General features: G+C 40.0%; 1 protein-coding gene across 3 annotated transcripts; it reads left to right on the top strand.

Moving 5' to 3' along the window:
• The first annotated feature begins 184 nt into the window (after positions 1-184).
• On the top strand, positions 185-19,353 carry pkma (pyruvate kinase M1/2a). 3 transcript variants are annotated; one of them, XM_038700628.1, is made up of 11 exons: positions 185-336; positions 6,674-6,849; positions 7,272-7,363; positions 12,812-12,943; positions 13,079-13,265; positions 13,358-13,628; positions 13,794-13,944; positions 14,143-14,295; positions 16,237-16,403; positions 17,685-17,866; positions 18,058-19,353. In XM_038700628.1, exons 2-11 carry the CDS (start codon positions 6,693-6,695, stop codon positions 18,162-18,164), a joined length of 1,599 nt encoding a protein of 532 aa, XP_038556556.1. In that variant the 5' UTR covers positions 185-336; positions 6,674-6,692; the 3' UTR covers positions 18,165-19,353. The 3 variants fall into 3 exon arrangements, with proteins under 3 accessions (XP_038556556.1, XP_038556555.1, XP_038556554.1); XM_038700627.1 differs by lacking the exons at positions 185-336; positions 16,237-16,403 and adding exons at positions 897-916; positions 16,814-16,980; XM_038700626.1 differs by lacking the exon at positions 185-336 and adding an exon at positions 898-916.
• Positions 19,354-20,803: the final 1,450 nt, after the last annotated feature.

Here is a 20,803-nt window from a genome sequence, read left to right as displayed (position 1 = left end):
TTCAAGCGTCCCGATTGGCTCCCTGACTTTACCCAGCACTTGCTGCGTCTTCGTATCCTTCCGCTTCGTTTTTACTTTTTACCATGTTCTGACTTTCCATAACAGTTATACTGAAATAAAACACACGACTGAGTAGTCTGTTATGCGTGCGGTCGATATAAGTGTGTCAAGACAGTGTATTTCTTTTCATTTATCTACATTCTCTCGGATGGATATGTCTGAGCATCCCTAGAAAGTAGTTCCGCAGAGTAAGTGAGTAGGGAGATCACCTTGAGTTAGTCTCAGTGTAACGACAGCAAGGCTTCACCGATCCAAGCAGTTCACTAGCAAGACAAGGTGGGTATCCTCATCAGGGACTGCAGCTTGTTAGCCTAACTTTCCTATGAAGTGGTCTAATAACTTGTGGAGCACTTGCGCTGTCACACGTGCTGTCTTTTAAACATTTTTGCCTTTTATAGTATGTGTAGCTAATCCTGCGAGCTGGTAAGTGTGGGAATGTTGGTTAACTTTACTGGTGGCTTGTTTACACTCTTTACTATCTCTTTTCGATATCATGTATCAGTAGTATTAGATAATCCATTTTTAGTGCTGGTTTCGTACTTGGTCAACAACGTTGTGCTGTGGAAAGTGCATTTAGTAGATGGATAAACTGACGGAACGTGCAGGGAGTGGATCTTCATATTACTGACCGCTACCACGGTGTAGCCTTGTTTTTTGTTTTAATCGTAAAACACAGTTATTACATCTAAAATGCAGGAACGAAACGTGATGCGTGAAGCGTTGAACCGCTTCCTGTTGTGGGTGTGGCCGCTCCGTTTTCTCGGCCTCCCATTGGCCGGCCTCTGTGGCGTCTCTAAATCAGGAAAATGTGACGCAGGATGAGAACGTGACCTTTAGCGCATCGTCTGCACTGTATGTAAGTATATTACAATAAAATACCAAATACACAGCCTGTTATTAAAAGTCGTGTGTAGTCGTCGTGTTCCCTCACATGACAGTCAGTTGGTGAATTTATCACGTTCATCCTTAAAGATACGGTATCCATCCATAATCAAGGTCATATTTTGTCAAATAAACCCGAACCTCTTTTGTGATGTTATAGGAAATAATAATCCTTTTGTAAATGTAGTTTGAAATATATACATTTCCTTAGCAGCTTCACTGCAGTAGCTTGCTGCAGTGGTGCCACAGATAATAGGCCTTATTGATATTGGATACAGGTCGCACTCTCCCCGTTTAGGTTGTGTGCTATGGCTTTGTTAGCTCTCGATCTAAACAGCTTGAACTGTGTCGTTCTCGGTATGTGATGTGATGTATTACAGTGCCCTGCTTTTTCAGCCTGATCCCAAAACAGCAGGAACACAATGATTTGATCAAGGTTTGGCTTTTGTCTAAAGGTGCATTTTAAATTGTAATGTCATATCCTTTGTCAAATACATCTACTGGTGGCATGCTTAGGATATGCATAGGCCCAATTGTCAGATTAGCCTTTATTTCCCTTTAAAATCACTGTTAATTAACAAATTCCATTACTTTATCAGAAAGTCTAGAGTCTTAATTTAATCATCCTTGGATATGAACTGCTGGTAAAATAAAGAACAACATGTATACGATGTTGAATTGTAATTTTAGCTGTGGCTGTTGATGTTTTTCTACTTTAAGACGTACTTTGGCAGGTAACCAGCCATTTGCAAAGATGATAAGGAATCAGAGGATGGATAGCAAAACTGAAATTTTCTGTTCTGAAAGGAGGTGTCCTTGACCTGCTGTTGGTAGATCAGTTGCACCCGAGCCAGTGGTCAGTGCAGTAGACATTTTGCAGATGGCACTGCTCTCATGCAGACCCACCCCACTATGACTGCGTGTTTGCTGACTAATATTAGGGAAAGCCATGGGGTGAAATAATACCAATTCTGGGTATTGCTTTGCCACTGCAGGCACACTGAATGCAAAATGACAAAACTCTTTGCACTCAATTTGATGCAAGCACTTGGACAAAAAATACAGCCAAATTGTTTATTATGTGTATTTGAAATGCATTGATCATACACAGCATTCTGTAAGAGACTCATGAATTTAAACACATGTAATACCACATCTAAAGTTTGATTTACAGGCTGACGTAGCGTACCATTGTACATTCAATGTATTGGATTTCTACAAACAGACTCTACATGCTGTCCTTTATTATTAGCCAAGCCTCTGTTTTTAGGCCGGGGGTGTATGATCTAGGCTGGTACCAACATTGGTGTGACGCTGCTCTGGTGTGTTGTGGTGGAAGTCTCATGGATATCCATTGTACCCGGGCTTGGCGATTGCTTGGTCACAGCAGACACTCTCCATGTCCTTTATCCTCATTGAAGGGATTTACTCTTGAGCTCCTAAAAGTGTTGCACGTATCCAAGCGCATTGCAGCAGTCAGTTCTTTTTGGACTGCTATTGCAGGGAGTAGTTCGCCCATTGGCATTGGAAGCTCCAACACACTGGGCTTGTTGTGGAGGTCATTGGTAGTAACGTGCCTGTTTGTCTCCAAGAGGAACAGGAATATCTACTGGGGGTATGTAGAGCCACAACTGCAAATGGTGCCTTGGATGAGTGAGTGTGACTGATAGAAACTGTCTACTGTGTCTGTAAGCTTGCTTGGATTAGCCTAGTGTTACGTCACATCCATAATAGAGATGGTACTAAATGTCATGTCACCCTGAGAGCAATGCTACCATGGCTGCTAATGGTTGTACAGGGGTGTTTCAAAGATAAGTGATAAGGAAAGTGTTTGGAAAGACAGGAGAAGATAGTGGCTGAGAGTATGGTTCAATGATAGTGTATGTTACAAAGGTAGAAGTGGTGGGAAGGGATTGGAAGGGATTATTAGCAGCCGGCTCTAAAGTTAGCCCTGCATCTGTGCGGCGGTTACTATGGCTCCTGTTGGCCTGTGGCGGCTGTTCACTAGCAGTCCTGAGGTCAGACACTCTATCCATGTTGGTCAGTCGGCTAGGATGTAATTTTGTCTTTTCATAACAACCAGAAGATGGCAAACTCAGTAAGATAGACCCAGACACGACTGGACTTGATGAAGTATAGTCCCATCAGGTGAACATGTTTCTTTGCTTGTCCTATTCCTCTTAGATCTCCAAAAATAACACCTCACCTGAGGATATAGGCAGTATTTGAGGTTAAGTTGGAGGATGACATTTCATTAAACTGACAAAGATACCCACTGTGACTTGTTTGCTAATGAAATTTGACCCCATGACAGAATGAACATGTGCCTAGGGCAAACATAAAACAATACATGACACTAGGGGTGGAGGGGAAAAAAATCGATACAGCATAGTATCGTGATATTTGCCATGGCAATATTGTATCGATATTTTAGTATAGAAATTGCAGATGGGAGTTTTAACTTTTTGGTACTAGAATAATAAAATCTATTGCTTTTTTAGTCCACTAGAAAACTTTTCGTATCTTTTTAGATAAACAGATGTTGACATTTTGATTTTAGGGACCTAATTGGATCGCAATAAAATCGAATTTGCTACTTAAATATCGTGATAATATCGTATCGTGGGGCCTCTTGTGATTCCCACCCCAACATGACACTTGGTAAGCGTTGCTGGAAATTGATTCAAATGGAAGGGTTGAAAACGAGGGGTGGGGGACAATGTCAGACATTATGCTGAGGCATTCCAGGTTGCTATAAAAACATATTTCTACATGTCCTAATGGTGAAGCATGGTGTAGTTCTGTAGCAATTGCATTCAAAGCCAGTCATGTTCTGTGGTATTAAGAATAAGCATCTGATTTATTACTACTGCTACTGGCCATATCTAGTTTTTGGACATGCATCTGATTTGTAGTCCACGTATTCGGTCAAGTAGCAGAACCGCTTGTAACAGGAGCTGCCTGAAATTAAATGTCCAACTTTCCCTCTAAAACAAAAGCACATCCCCTTTCAGTTTTGAAATTGCAACTGCCAGTGTTGCATTGTCTTTTACTGTTACATTTAACTGTCAAGTCATGCTCCAATAGCAGACCAGTGGAGAAGGATATTTCATCAAATGGCTGCCATTTGCATGTCATGATAGGCCAATGTCCAAAATGCCCTTCATAACCAAATGATTATTGATAGAAATATGCAACAGGCCAGGGTAACAGCATAATGTTCACATTTGAAAAGCTGTAAGCAGAAACGTCAATAATCATCAAATATTTTAATAGGTGTAATTTTACAACCCTTAACTGTCACTGTAACTTATCCCTCATCAGGTGTGTTTTTTTTTTTTTTCTCCCCATCTGTTGATGTGATAGAGCTTGGAATGGCTCACTCCTGGTATTGTACTATTTAGATGAACATTTTGTAAAGGAAATGCCAAAGTAGCATACATTTTCTCAAATTAAGTTCTGTTTCTTGAAAAAAATCCCCTTTAAATAAATGAATAAAACAGGAAATTAATAAAAGCACAGAACTCTACAGTTATGAATTAGACTCATTTCTCCCCTCTGCAGTCTTTCTCTGTGGGTTAGCGCACTCTGATGCCTTCCTCTGGCATTTTCGTGGTTGTGTGTGTTGCAGTAGTGGGATGTGACTCTCCTCACGTACAGCACTGGTCTGCCCCATTGACTTGTGTGTTACATCATCAGTCAGCAGGTCCTATAAAAGGAGTCCGTTGGTATAGTGACACTGCCTGGATTCCCCCCATCATGATGCATTTGTAATTAGGATGTGATGAGTAAGAGAGTCAGACTACTAGTGTTACTGTCGAATGCAACATATTTTCCTCTGAGAGACTAACCCTTAGGGGCCACCATGGCCACCAAGTCTTCAGTTGCACTGGCGCCACTCACAATTGAGCCATCAAAAACTTTCCATCCTGTGTATTTTCCAACCCTCCTGTATGAGTACATCAGCCTTTGCAGCCTGTTCTGTTATTGGTGTGACTAAATAGCCACAGAACCATCCTGGGTACCTTCAGTGGCTGACATGGAACAAACCTTTGGCAAACAGCCTTTTCTGTAACTCTTATTCAGTTTCAACACTTAACATTGTAGACGCACTACTCTGGCCGGGTCTAGATTTACATATTGTCCCATGTTATTTCCACTGGGACCACATACTCAGGGTCAGTAATTCAGAACAGATCTTGTTTATGTGTAGAGGGATCCGAAAAGGATCCTGTTGTTCTGCCAAAGAAGCAATGGGTCATTTTGACAGAGGTATTTTAATCTCTTCACTGGTTGGTTTGGTTTCATTATATTTTAAGGTAGTTGAGTAAAATTAACATTTAGGGGAAAAAGGAAGTGTCTCAAGCAAAGCACATGTCCATGTGTCAGAGCCATTTACCAGTGCACAGGATATGTTGCGAAATCTGTTCTGTGCTACCGTTACAATAAACAGCATATTTTCCCTTTTCTGGCTAGAAATGAGTGATTAGTGTCATAATGAAAGCTTGGCAACTCCAGCCCTGTAGCTTCATGACTGTGTCGTTTCCAAGGGTGACTCAGAGGGTGGGGGAGAACAGGATGTACAAAACAGTGTAACACCTTAATAAGCCAGACGACTTTACTCAAGTGTAGCGTATAGAGGCAGTGCAATGCAGTCTTGTTCTTTAGCATTTCACATCAGCATTCATGTATCTGTTATGAAACTGTAAACAGTGGTGGGAGTGTTTGTTTTGTTTTTTTGTTGTTTTTAGGATTGTGCAACCTGTAAGGCAAATAGTAACTTAAAAGACAGTATTGTGCAAAGTAGCTCACAATACCCCAATATTTAGAAATAGAAGCAAAAGCAGTGGTGACCTTTCATAAGTCTAATCTTAGTCTTTATTGTCTTTAGTCTCAGTGGCTAAGGTTAATCGAAAATGGGTGTGCTTGAAGTGAATGACAGTAACATAACTGTTATTAGTCCCTGTAGCATTACAATTGAACATCAGCAATGAACATAATTAATTGATTCCCACTGGGAAATTCTCCTTTCCTCTGAGTTTACTATGACAAGGTTAGCTACACAGCAGGATTGCTAGGAACACTCAGCAGGGCGGATACAGTGCCATTAATGGCTGGCCACTCTAGCTACCAGCCAAATTCCGTTAAGGTTTGACATTTGGTTTTCTCCAACTAGGGCTGGACAATATGTCCAAAAATGTTATCACGATAAAAAGTTTCATATCTTTCGATATCGATAATTATCACGATAAGTATCAAATCGTTCTTTCTTTTGAGTTTAAAGGCTGATTTTTGCTCCTGAGTGAAAGTTGAAGAAACCTGATGGTTAATTGTGGTTTAAACTTTTCTTTATGGTCAACACTTTATGATAAAATCTTTGTCAACAAATATAAGTAAAATTAAGTAAAACCTTTTTCAGTCCTTTTTCCTCGACAGAATAAACATCTTAATAAGAAAAATTAAGTCCTAATTCGTGTATGATTCAAGTGAATAAAATCAAACATTTATTGAACACTTGTTATATTGTTATTGGAAAAAATTATATTGTGATAATTATTATTGTTTTATTGTCCAGACCTATCTCCAACACTCACCCGGTTAAAAATCAATCCCACTTTGAAGAGCCTGGTAAAGAGTTGAGAAATCTTGAACCAACTGCGGTCACCTGAAGAAAGCTGTCAATTGGTCATCCTCTGTATGAACTTTTATTATCCTTTTTTTCCCCCTGCAGGACTTCTCCATTGATCGCCATGCCTCATCCAAAGTCTGTAGACATGGGCTCTGCCTTCATCCAGACACAGCAGCTCAACGCTGCCATGGCTGACACCTTCCTGGAACACATGTGCCTGCTGGACATTGACTCTGAGCCCACCACCGCACGCAACACTGGCATCATCTGCACCATTGGTTGGTCAACAATCTTTAGTTGCTGAGATATATGGTTGCTACTTAAAAGATAACTACTAGGGCTGCACCGTTATGACTAAATAGTCTTTTTATTTGTTTGTTTTTGCTTTTTTGTTTATTGCAATTATTATCTTTGTGAACATGACAGTTTTATTGCATTTTGAACTGACAATAATCTGTGTATAATAATAATCACACTTAGAGAAGTCCTAATAAAACCTGATCAAAATATATTTATTAAATCAATATGAGTCTTTCCTTATCTAAAAACGTGTTTTTATAAATGTAAGTTACTCTTAACATGTATGAAACTGAATAAAGGGATTCCCTACACAGAAAACAAAACATACCATACTTGTATCTAGTTCACTTAATTACCAGGAGAATTAAATGAATCCTTTCCTTTCAATGACTGTCTGCAGGGCCAGCCTCCCGTTCTGTGGATATGCTGAAGGAGATGATCAAGTCTGGAATGAACATTGCTCGCTTGAACTTCAGCCATGGCACACATGAGGTGAGTCTTTCCACAACTGTGTAAATGAGATGGGCAGGTACAGCTAACCAGTCATATTGTTAAAAATCACGTTTATACTGTGCTGATACTTTCCATCAAAAATGGGTCTGGGCTTTATCACAGACTGGTATTGGTTGGTATGTTGATCTTTTGTAGCAGGCTTTGCTTTTTTTGTCTAGCTCTTTTCAAGCAGTCTTTGCATAAAATAACTATGGTGAAAGCAGATGGTCAACACTGCTCACAGTGGAAAAGCACGGAATTCATTATGGACTGTAATCAGCTTGGCACTTTAAGCAAGACTGGGCCAGCTAGCATGAATGGGGGGAAAAATAGTAGCACTAACTTTCTTAAGATTAGAATGTGGGCTAGCTAACAAAGTTCACCTCATAAGTGACACAGCCTGATTAAACCTTGTGTGTCCCACGGTGACACATGCTCTGTAAAGTTACTTAAGGACAAATGAGAGGTATTTGTACTTTACTTGAGTATTTTCCTTTCATGCCACTTTCTACTTCTACTCCACCACGTCAAAGGAAAAAGTTGTAGGTTTTACATTACTATATTTATCTGATGGATTCAGTTACTAGTTACTTTTATAAAGTAAGATTTTTACAAACATAACATGAATAGTTTAAAAAATTTTGTACAGCTAGTACATTTGTTGATTGGCAATTGTTTTGATAATTGCTTAAGTCATTTTTCATGTAAAACAATTCATGTTTCCAGCTTCACAAATGTAAAGATTTGCTGCTTTTCTTTTTGATTATTTTATATTGATGTAATTTTAATCATTTTGAGGTTTGGACTGACCAGACAAGCATTGTGAAGGTGTCACTTTGGGCTGTGACAACATCTCTCACTAATTTAAATAAATTTACAATCAATTAATGGACAAAATTATCCGCAGATTAATCCATAATTGCAGTCTGATACAAATTACTTAAACCTCAACCAACTACGAAAGTAAAATTGGTAAATGGTTTGCATTAATGAATGAGTAATAATAGTATGATGTTATATGATAGTCAAGGGACATTTTTCATTCTGCATTGAGAACTTTTACTTTTTAAGTACATTTTCCTGATTATACTTTGATACTTTTATAGGTATAAGCACTATACTTGAGTAAAGGGATCTGAATACTTCTTCCACCACTGCTTATACCAGCTGCACATCTCACCTGAAATGATCTGCATATAATAAGTTGGCTTAAAAGTTGCCTAAAAGCCAGATGGGTTATAATATCACTTTGATCTCTTGATTCATCTAATTGTCTAAATAACAAAGTCAAATCTATGAATGAATTCACTGATCAGGCAAACTTTAAGAAAGCATGGTCAGGTAAGTTGCTTTCACAAAATGGCAAAAAGAAACAAAACAATACCTAACTGCAAGCACGAAGTGTAATCAATCAAACCCAAGAGTTTGAACAGCATATGAAACATAAATACTACACTTAAAGATAGAATTTGAAAAGACTTGCTTGTGGAGAATGGATAAATAACAAACTATCCAATCACAAATATTTAACCACCCAAAAAATATATAAATGATTAATTCTATTGCAATTTTTTCCCTCCTTGGTGAGAAGTATTAGTGGTTTGTGTGGGTCTGGTTTAATGAAGATTAAAGGATAGTCTAGATGTGGAGAACAGAAAAAGAAACCAGAGCTTTGTTGGCTTGGGGTACTATCTGTAGCTTCTTTCCTGCCTTCATCTCCTCATCAGGCAGCATGCCGAGAGAGAAAGTGTGTGTGTGTGTGTGTGTGTGTGTGTACGTACACGTGTACGTACACAAACAAACAAAACCCAAGGTCAGTCCACTTTTCTACGGGGAAGTAGAAAGTAGATTATGTTGCAAATCCAGAAAGTCACCATTTTTCTTCTTAATTGTGTCAAAAATGAATCCCAAATCTATGGCCCTGACATGTACACATACATGCAGTAAACCTCACTGCTCTAAATTCACTCTCAACATTAGTCATAAAACACTGGCTCTGTCTCTTACTGAAATGCTGCATTACACTGGAGATGCCAAGCGATCATCCAAATAGTTGCATCATGACATTTCAACTTTCTGAAGCTACTCTCAAAAGATTACATTTCACACCCTGTGGCCTCAGTGCTGGACTATGTGAGACTTAATCTTAATTACAGGTTTGTCACCATGCTGGAAAATCTAGTATTAGATGTGTGTTTTTGTTTTGCAGGTGGCGAGACAATCATGGTTTTCTTTTAGTCACAATGCAGTGAGCGTAGTGTATCTCATTGTGTTGTCCGTGTGAAAGGTAACCAATGTGATTACCTGCCACTTAAGTTATTACTGAAAGCTCTGGTCACCCAGGTGGGCAGCATAAGCTGTGTGCAACAGACATCTGTCTTCAAAGCCACAAACACTGTGCTACGTGTTCATTAACCTGCACTAATGGGCAACAATGGCTGCATCAGTCACAACTCGAAATTACAGAAAGTTCTCTTCTCTTCCATTAATTTCCCAGAGCATTTCATAGCAAGGTCGGCCATCTTAGCAAGCATTTTGATTTACAGCAACATATTACCTACCTTTTGTTTCTCTCATTTTAAAATGGAGTTTGTCAGACCCTGTTGACGGTGTGAATATTAGACCACATAAAGAATGATTTTAGTCTCTTTGAAGTTTGTTCATTTCAAATCGTGATAGGATTTGGATTGTTTGGTCTACTGAGGAATTTCCTCCTAAGAAACACTGCATTTCCTCAGCTGATTGACTCATAACTTTTGAGGCAAAAGACGTTGCAATCTTTGCATGTGATTGAGACTTCATCATAACAAGGAGAAACGTGCACTCAAGGACACGTGTAAAAGGACACAAACTTTACAATGACATTCTGTATCAGTATATTTCTACTTAAAGGTTAAGTGTGTAAGTTTTAGTGACTTCTAGTGGTGAGGGTTGCGAATTGCATCCCCCCTCCCCTATCCAAGCCAGTAGTATAGCTACGGTGCCTGAGACAGGAAAAGATGTCGTCTGTGAAATGGCAGACAGTTGCCAGTCAAGAAATGAGGTTTCTTTTAGATGGATATATTAAGAAATTATATTTACTTAATTATTCAGTAAAACCATATGTTTTTATGAATATTATTGTTACTTGTTCATTAATAAACAGCCACATCAAGAAATGAAGTACTACAGGATGTCTCATACTCCTTTTTAATACAGTATTTTACAACTTGGGAGGGTTGGCTCATCTGGACTAACCTACCAAAGTAAATAAAGAACATCTCAAAAAACTATCACATCTAGTGCATCAAGTATGACCACTGACAGATAACAGGACAATGTAAGCCTCACTTTTTCTGCACCATTATAAACCACATAATACATGAAGTTTACAAGGCATTGTCAGGTGAGGATCAATGCTCCTCTCACTTTGCTTAATTAGATAAGCAATCTGCAAATCTTACCAAAATGTTTGTTTTGTTTTTTTTTTTAATTAAAATACAACAGAAACACAAAGTAGTACTGACAGCCATAATTTCAGTTTGTGGTAAAACAGTGCAACGTTTTTAATGGGCATTTAGCATGTGAAAGTACAAATTACACATTTGTGTGCACAGTGGTGAAGCACTATCCAAAACACGTTTTTGTTTTTTTATGCAAATTCGGAAAGTATTCATTATTGGTCACTTGATAGGCACACGGTCATGTTATATATCACCATTAGCAGTAAAAATAAATACATGTTTTCCACTAGGGCAGTAAAATGTGAAGCTTAGCTGCTGATCTGAGCTTCCTTGCTGTTACCGTTTCATTACCAATAATATTCATCAGCGGTTTGTATCGGGAAGGTAACGGCACATTTCTGTACACGTAACAAAGCCATAACGGAGTGCTGGAGAATAACTACATGAAATTACAATCCAACAACATATTTTTTTTTCTACCAGCGCAGTAAAAGTTTAGCTGGCTGATGCTTCGATGCTGGAAACTATGTTTTATTGCCAATTTGTGATCAGGTGATTGTCTCACGAACATAACCGACAAAGCCAAATCAGAGCGCTGGAAAGGGAGTAACTACATGAAATGAATCCAACTAGCCTACATATTTTACACCACAAGCCAAAGCCAGTGCTGGAGAATAAACCAATGCAACTAACCTTACACGATTTTTCTACCAGGGCAGTAAAAGTTTAGCTGGCTGATGCTTCCATGCTCTAAGCTAACGTTACGGTTTTATTAACATTACTGATCAGCTGATTGTCTTGCTAACATAATCGGCAAAGCCAACGCACAGGCTGGAGAATAAGTGTGCGACATGAAATTAATGCAACTACATATTTTACACCCCTGACAGGGGAAATGCCTCATGTTTCTCTGTGATTATGGCCAGCTTCTAGCTAAAGCTATCAAACAACGGCTTTCATTTGCATCGCTAAAGTCTGACAAACTTATTTACCTGTTCAGCAGAAAACATCTGTCCCACATTATAGCCTTCCATCAGGGAAAATCCACAACATCCCTGATTTCTGCCGCCAGCTGTTTGTATCTGTCCTGACTCCGTCTGGCTTCATGGTATAAAGATCCACAGGCTGTCCGCTTTCGTGCTAAATAACACGTGTGTGCTCCTTAATTTCCAGATGTCACTTCTCTACATTTGGACAAATTAAGACTACTCAGACTGTATTATTATTATTATTATTTCCTCTTCTTCTTCTTCTATGAACGCAGTTAATGTAGTGACGGCATCTACACTGTTGGAATGTTGGAATTATACAAGTAGAAGAAGAACGCCGTGAAGACGAAACGCGCGTCGTTGTCGGCTACGGTAGAAACATGATTAGAAAATACTGCGACGTCCACAGGAGGGGGTGCCCGCGGTTATGTAGATAGAAATGTCTCATTCTAAGGTAATACATAAGGTAAACATAATGGTTCATTATGTAAGGTCTTTACACACCACTGAAAACATAGTTATGGATCTTATATTGCATTTCTGTCAGTAGATCCCCAGAAATTTTACACACGGAACCTTTAACACCGTACTGTAAGATATGTCATCTCTCAGGTCTTTTTTAATTACACTTAATTCACAATCCATTGTGACTTTTAACCTCAGTTATTCTGCTCAGTGCACCCAGATTCCTGGGTTAAATTTAACATGTCAGTAAGGGTGGTAGAATGAACTTTAACCCTTTAGTGATGCTGACAGTATGACTCATGTTTATGACTGTGTGAGTTGTCAGGCGCACTTTTATCTTTCTATTGCTATGGACTAATAAAACCTTTTATCTTACAGTAATACCAATACCTCTTCCAAACTGTGATTTCATTTCAGTGGGTTTGAAAGCAGCAGACATAGGTTAGGGGTCCTAAGTGTGATCAAAATCAACAACTGTGTAGTTCAGTATCTTGCTTAGTGTCTTTTTCTGGAGATATTTTAACACGTTACATTTCTCTTCCTCTCCGTAGTACCATGCAGAGACGATCAAGAACGTGCGCGAGGCATGTGAGAGCTTCGAGCCTGGCAGTATCCAGTACAGGCCTATCGGAATTGCACTGGACACCAAGGGCCCAGAGATCAGGACTGGCCTCATCCAGGGAGTGAGTTTAGCATTGCCTGTTCTTGTACTCCACTGCAACACAGTAGACTAGTCTTCACAATGGCTTAATTAAGAACATTTTGCATGAAACCAAACCAAAAAGAAAGTAATATGATGTCTGTCATTGATCTGACAGAGCGGCACTGCTGAGGCGGAGCTGATTAAAGGCAACATGATCAAGATTACCTTGGATGATACTTACCGGGACAACTGCAGTGATGAGATCCTCTGGCTCGACTACAAGAACATTACCAAGGTGGTGGAAATTGGCAGCAAGATCTACATTGACGATGGACTCATATCCCTGCAGGTCAAGGAGATTGGTGAGTGGAAGAATGGCAGACTTTTTTATGTTGATCCATATCAATACCCAAAAAAGCCTGAGCCCATTGTCTTTTTGTGTCTGTCTCTCCAGGTTCTGATTTCCTCATGTGTGAGATTGAGAACGGTGGCACCCTGGGCAGCAAGAAGGGAGTGAACCTCCCTGGTGCTGCTGTAGATCTGCCTGCTGTTTCAGACAAGGACATCGAGGACCTACAGTTTGGTGTGCAGCACGGAGTCGACATGGTCTTTGCCTCTTTCATCCGCAAAGCTGAAGACGTACATGCTGTCAGAGCAGTGCTGGGAGAGAAAGGCAAAAACATTAAGATCATCAGCAAGCTTGAGAACCACGAAGGTGTACGCAGGTGTGTGTGTGTGTGTGGATTGAGTGTTTTATGGTTTGTTTTTCTTTTTTTAAAAGCGCTGTACACCTCTTTCACATGGCCTTTAAAACTATTAACATCCTAATATTATTTACATTTTTACTTAATGTGATTTAAAACGATTGTAATTTTCTGTCTGCTGTGCAGATTTGATGAAATCATGGAAGCCAGCGATGGCATCATGGTTGCCCGTGGTGACCTGGGAATTGAGATCCCCACAGAAAAGGTCTTCCTAGCCCAGAAGATGATGATCGGTCGCTGCAATAGAGCTGGCAAGCCGATCACATGTGCCACTCAGGTTAGATAAAAGCAAAGACACCCCCAGGGGCTAAAGTTTATTTAATTAAGTCTGGCAGATGTCCAACTGTACTGGCAATATCTGCAGCTATGTGAATGTATAACACAATCTTGGTATTAATTTTGTTTTTCACTCAAAGGACTGTTATTTTGAGATTTGTTATGTTACCTTTTGACATCTCACATTAAAACCATTTAGATGTTGGAGAGCATGATCAAGAAGCCCAGACCCACCCGTGCTGAGGGCAGTGACGTAGCCAACGCCGTGTTGGACGGCGCTGACTGTATCATGCTGAGCGGAGAGACTGCCAAGGGAGATTACCCTCTGGAGGCAGTGCGCACACAGCACATGGTGAGTTCATGTATATTAAATATAACAACAGTAAACATTAGGAAAAATTATTCAGGATCAAAAGTATGGATTATTGATTGGAGAAATGAATTATGTTCATGTGGTGATCTTGCATGATTTATCATCTTTAATTTTTAAGCATGTTTTAGTCACAAACTGGGAGATTACTCTTTCTCATTTCCTAATTTTTTTTGCTCTCCTGAACACCTCTGTGACACCTCCTTTTCATTCAGCTGTTGTCCAATGACGTGGCATCTTTTTTCTACTTTGCCTAACCACTGCTAAAGAAGGTGTCAGCATGATTGTTCGACCTATTATTTATATCCATCCACTTATTTCCACAGATATACACTGCTATTTGGGTATGGTAATGAATAATCAGTGATCAATTAATCACCATTACAAAGTTGATCAGTTGAAGATAATAGTATTAAAAGGGGTGCAAAGTTGGCACAACCATATTTGTTCATCCCTGGATAATTAGTTCCAGCTGTGCAGACGATTTAAATGGCGCTGCAGAATTTAAAATATAGTTTGGATAATTGCGACTGTGGTTTTCCATACAACTTAATGAAATTGTGGGGATGTTTGAGTCCACCCAAGCTGAGGGAAATGGCTGCCGCCTGCACCTCTTCATCAAACAAATTCACGGCCCTGTTTTACCATTTCTTAAGTTGTCATGGTATGCCCAAACTGAGCAGCCTAATTTTTGGCAGTAAGATTTTTTTAGTGCACATATGAGACATCCCCTAACTACACAGATAAACTTTGTATTCTTAAATAACAAAAAGGCTGGTGACCAGGGAGCAGCAGTTTTGGGTGATTTTCAAATTGTGCATATATTGAGAAAGAAATGTGCTTTTCTGTATGATCAACCAATTATTGATCATTACAATGGCTAATGATAGATTAAGAAAATTGCTTCAAATTTTTATCTGTTGTATCTACATTTGTGTTGTGTGTTTGTTTTTTTTTGTTTTGTTTTTTGTTTGTTTCGACAGTCAGGGGCAGGCATAAGCAAAACACGTTTTTTGAAGTCTTATAACCAATACTGATAATTGGATCTTAATAAATTCTTACATCAAAATCACAGTATCCGTTTCATGGAGGATAATGCAATTAATGCCGTCTTACCTCCACTGTTCTAGACTATACTCTGCTGCTATGCGGATGCAGGAGTGACTCAGCAGTACTGCAGCTCCTGTCTTTCAGCTTGCTGACCTCATGTTGAAGTTGCATAGCTTGCTACACAATCCAAAGTAAACTACAACTTCCATTGACATTGAAGACTTGCATCCTTGTAAAATCACATGGACTGCTTCTTAGCCCTTTTTGTTGCTATCTGGGATTTTCTTTTACTCATTTACTTAAATCTTTCTAATACTTTTCTTATTCATTCTTTGTGGCTGTTTTTAACAACCATCTCAGTGTTTGGCATTTCAACTCCCAGCTCCCTGTTTCATCTCCCAGTTGACTTAAAGTCAGGTTTTTCAGTAGTTTTTTTCCATAGCCATTAATTTTGTAATTCCGTTTTATCAAGCTCAGCTCTGTCATTTTGATCTTTCATAGTTTTTTTTTTTTTTTTTTTTTTTTTTAATCTTAAAATAGTCCTTAACAGTACATTTGCCTTAACTCCAGATTAGCAAGGGTTGTATAGTAGTATTTTATATCTAATACCTCATGTAAATGGTTGTGATTTAATTCTGAATCTTTGATGTTTTAATGTTATTTCCATTTCCCCTCACTAATTCCACACCTAAACTCTTTTTCAATGTCCCTCCTGTCCCATCTATTCTTTACTTTAACTTCTGTTTTTCTTGTGTCTCTTAACATTGTCCCTCTGTGTTTCCCATGTTCATGTCTTTTTTTTCCTGTTTTCCACCCATTTTCCTCATCTTACATCTGCATGTGCCTGGTGTGGGAATGCCTTTGCTGTGGCAGATTGCTCGTGAAGCCGAGGCAGCCATGTTCCACCGGCAGGTGTTTGAGGACCTGCGTCGCTCCACGCCGCACTGCAAAGACCCAGCTGAGGCTATTGCAATCGGCGCTGTTGAAGCCTCCTTTAAGAGCTTAGCCTCTGCGATCATTGTGCTCACTGGCTCTGGAAGGTAGGCAGGTTACCTGGTCCTGGCAAGTCGAGGAGGATAATGATATCGGTACTTGAGGTGTCTGAGAGAGGGAGTGTAGGGCCAGACAGGGCAGACTGAGCAAGCAACTGGGAGAGCCTGGCAAACACCTTAATGTGACTGCTGGTTGAACAAACAAAAATTCACACATTAGTAACCCAAACATTTGACAGATGTATTTTTGTGTCTTTCTATCAGTCAGTGCTCCTTAAACCAACATCATGAAACCATCATTAAACCTAACTAAACTAACGTTGTTTAACCAGCAGTCTAGCTACACATTTGCCTGTCACTCCCAGTTGTGTGAATGAATGCGTGCAGCAGTGGTCGTGTGTGATTGAGAGTAACCCCCCACTCCACCCACCCTTCCCTCGTGGTCCCTCTGGGTTCAGATAGCACGAGAGGCCGAGGCGGCCACCTTCCACAGGCAGCTGTTTGAGGAGCTGAGGAGACATTCCCAACTGACCAGGGACCCCTCAGAGGCTGTGGCCGTTGGAGCCGTTGAGGCCTCCTTCAAATGCTGCGCTAGTGCCTTCATTGTTCTCACCAAGACTGGGAGGTAAGAAAGAGAAGTATAGAGGTGAAATGATCCTGTTCCTGAAGGTAAGGTGTTGCCAAATAAATGACAGCCTGTCCAATACAGCTTCTGATTCTCTTCTTCATATAATTTGCTCTTACAGATCCCTTCTCCTTGGGTGGGTGTGGGTGTGTGTGGGTGGGTGGATCTGAGATAGCAACAGATTGCAAGAGTGAGAGTGGGGCTTGTCTTCAACCCAGTCCCAATGTCCATCTTTCACAAACTTTATTTTATTAAATCTCATGTGATAATAAATCAAGTGCTACAACATAGAATCAGAATGTGGAATCATACCGAATTAGAAAACATGATAGAAAATCATGAGATGTGCACAGAGTGCTTGCTCCTTTATACAGTACATGTCAACTTTTTTTATTTGTGTTTTTAATGAGGTATATGGAGTTTGTTGAGTTTAGCAACTATGGGCCAGATTTACTAAAGGTTTGCGTGACAAAAAACGTGGGCAAACGAGATATCACCAGATGTTAGTAAAGCCGGCCCTATGTATGCAGTTTCTGCTTTTGAATGTATATCTGAACAAACCATACTCTTTATGTAAACATCACATTTTGTGCACACTTTGGCATAAGCATGACTCTTAGCGTTGAATCTGTTCAGCTGTTTAAAAGGAAAATACTCCATATGTAAATGAAGTGATGTCATTGTATGTTTGTGTGTATGTGCAGGTCCGCCCACCTGATCTCCAGGTACAGGCCCCGTGCCCCCATCCTCTCTGTGACCCGTAATGCTCAGACAGCTCGCCAGGCCCACCTGTACCGCGGCATCTTCCCTGTCCTCTACACCAAGCCCGCCCACGATGTATGGGCAGAGGATGTCGACATGCGTGTCAACTTTGCCATGGATATGGGTAAGTAACTACGCCACCTTGTTAGTATTTTGTACAGCCATTTTGAAGGGTCCACTTAGTAAAGTCCTTGGATGAAAAAGTGTTTCCAGCATAATATCCATATGGTGTGAAGCTTTGAGCCAAGACACGGTTTTTAAAACAATGCAAGTTTAATGCAATATTTAGTTAAATGTTTTACATTTATTTTCCAGGCAAGGCCAGAGGCTTCTTCAAAGAGGGAGACGTTGTCATCATCTTGACTGGCTGGCGTCCAGGCTCTGGTTACACCAACACCATGCGTGTGGTTCCGGTGGCCTGAACAGTCATCGGGGCTGCTTTCTCCTTCCACCTTCATCTATCTTTCATAGCGCTCAACCCCACAGCCCTTCTCATCCAACACACAGGCTCACAGACTCAACCCCTGAACAATGTACTATTTTAGGCTATAATGCAAAGAAATTTAAAAAATAACATATAGCCGTCATGGCCTAAGAGCTGTTTTGGGTGGGTAGTGGAGGCTTGATCCATACAACTCCACTTTATTTCTCCATTCCTTTTCACATCGATTGTCTCAATCAAACCAGTCTCCAGGGCCTCAGATTAATACACCCTAACCAGAAACTGCTGTATTTATTCACTCCAACACTTGTATTATTAAAAGTGAATCAGTCTGAGTGTGAATGCATCCTGGCCTGTGTGCATGCACATACTGGCTCTTGATTAGGTGGGGTTAGTGGCAGGGCAGGCTGATCTTAACAGAGCACCTTGTACTGTGCCAGTTTACCAATTCCTCTGCTGATAGAACAAACAAACCTGTGGCATCCAAAATCAAAAGGGCTCCTCCTACAGTGCAGCCTAAGCACCACCACTCCACCCAAACAGATCCTTCTGTTTTGCTGTCTGTACGAAGTGTCCTCTCTTAATGCCAGCTTTCACTGTATCTGTAAGTGTTGCACTCCTAATCTGTTCCAGACAATGTTACATTCGATATTATACTTGACTTTTGTGACTGGTAAAGTTTTGTTTAGGACCGGACATCCAATACTACTTATATTTTGTCTGACCATAGAGAAATGTTAGTTTTGGATGTCCACTTCAGAGGTGTTTGAGCTAGTTACTGTATTTGTGTTACTAGATGTGTCATTAAGCCTTTACATTTATTTACATTTGGATATTATCTAAGTTGGCACTTATGAATCATTTACGGTTCACTACAGTTGACCAATATAAATGAGCACTTTTAGTTTGTTTTCTTTCTACCTGATGAGGGGATGAAGCCCTGTCCCTCTCAGCCCAGTGGGCGATGGGTAGAACCCCCCTGCTTGTCTTGATACTTCTATGTTGGTGACCCGCTGTAGCTGTCTTTGTGTCTAAAACATGCTTTGAATCGTAACGCTAGAGTGTAAGAACTAACTAATGTTAAGGGGTATTATAATGTTTTGCTGGTGTACTGAGCTGTCCTAAAAGACTGAATTTCCATCAATAAAAGAGATGAGCACCTATCTTAACTCTGCCTTGCAAATGGTTAATGAATAACCAGTAATTCAGGTTTATGGGTGGTACTTCAGTGAATTTGCATAAAGTGAAGGATTCAGGTGACAAATGCAAATCCAGTTAAGTTGTGAATAGGTTCATGATAAATTTATGAGCTTACAAATATGTCAAGCATCCTCATCAGAACACATGAATCATATTAAAGCTAATCACACTTAGCCAAATAAAACAAAAAAAAAGATTAAGGGGCGGTTTCCTGGACAGAGTCTAAAATAAATGAGGACTAGGCTAATCCTGTTGAAATTAATACAGACTTAAAAAATGGCTTTCCGAGACATTGCTTTATTTGAGATTAATTAGTACCTGACTAGGTAGTTGAAGACTAAGGTTAATAAGGACTAACTAGCTACTCTCTGTGAAGCCCGATTAGAGTAATGTTGTGCACTCGGTGCAGACCTGAGGTTGCTCCAAAAACCAGGGCTGGACCCTGAAGAAACATTAACATTGTGTGGAACTGGAGTAAATCACCCAACCAAACAATGGACAAAGGTAAAAGACAACGTTCAAAGAATTTCAGTGACTTTGAAAGGACCCTTTTATAAATAAACTTAAAGAAGACAAATGCTGTTGCATGTAGGGAGCATTTCAAGACTGGTGGTGGACCCCCAGAAAGACCGGAGACCGATGACCTAGGAGACTTGTTGACTTTGATCATTGATAGCCAGCAGCCCCTGGAAGGTATCCCTGATGATGATGATGATGATCATTTGGACAGTTCAGATGGGGCCCCGTTCCAATCCTCATTTGGTAGGCCACATTAATTCAATATGTGCCATCCTTAAACTACAGGGAATATGTATTGTTGTCAGTCATTTTTTGCAGTCCTATAACCAGAAATATTCCATGAACTTCACTTTTAAATACATACTGTTCACTAAGGCTGCAATATAATACTTTTCAGACGATCACCAGAGCTTGGAGGTCCTGAGACAGGATGAAAGTCAGCCCACTACAGCTGCAGCAGCCTGGAGGGAAGATGGTGTCACTAATTCTGGCCAGATGAGAAGGACCAAGAGGCTGACCATGCACGAGAAACTGGCCATGGAATTCCATGAGCACAAATTAAAATATTTAAAAGATGAACATGAAATAAAGATGAAAATACTTCATGTTGAGTTAGCCATGAAGGAGGAAGAGAGAAACATGAAGCAGCAGCAGTACCAATGTTCTACTGAAACCAGCACCAGTTCAGGGTCCCGACATCTCAATTTGTGAAATAAAACTTTTGTTCATAATCAATCTGTGGCAATTGTTGTCTTCAATCATCTGAGGTAACTTCATTGTGAGAAGTGCCACAAAGCAAAAGCATCTCGGCACGCCAAAACCAAAAGGTCATGAAAGTTGATTTCATCAAGATCATTCAGTGGGTTGCTCCTGTCCATAACCACCCTTCTGTCTGGTGTC

Source organism: Micropterus salmoides, unplaced genomic scaffold (assembly GCF_014851395.1).
Source record: "Micropterus salmoides isolate LMB-PRFRI ecotype aquatic unplaced genomic scaffold, ASM1485139v1 Ms_hic_scaffold_6, whole genome shotgun sequence".
In the NCBI taxonomy this organism is placed as follows: domain Eukaryota; kingdom Metazoa; phylum Chordata; class Actinopteri; order Centrarchiformes; family Centrarchidae; genus Micropterus; species Micropterus salmoides.
This window is presented reverse-complemented; position numbering and strand designations above follow the sequence as displayed.

Excerpts from the sequence above, each read along its gene's own strand:
- pkma (XM_038700627.1), top strand. Across the intron at positions 13,266-13,357 it reads CCTGCAGGTCAAGGAGATTG|GTTCTGATTTCCTCATGTGT; the intron begins GTGAGTGGAAGA and ends CTGTCTCTCCAG. Across the intron at positions 13,629-13,793 it reads AACCACGAAGGTGTACGCAG|ATTTGATGAAATCATGGAAG; the intron begins GTGTGTGTGTGT and ends TCTGCTGTGCAG.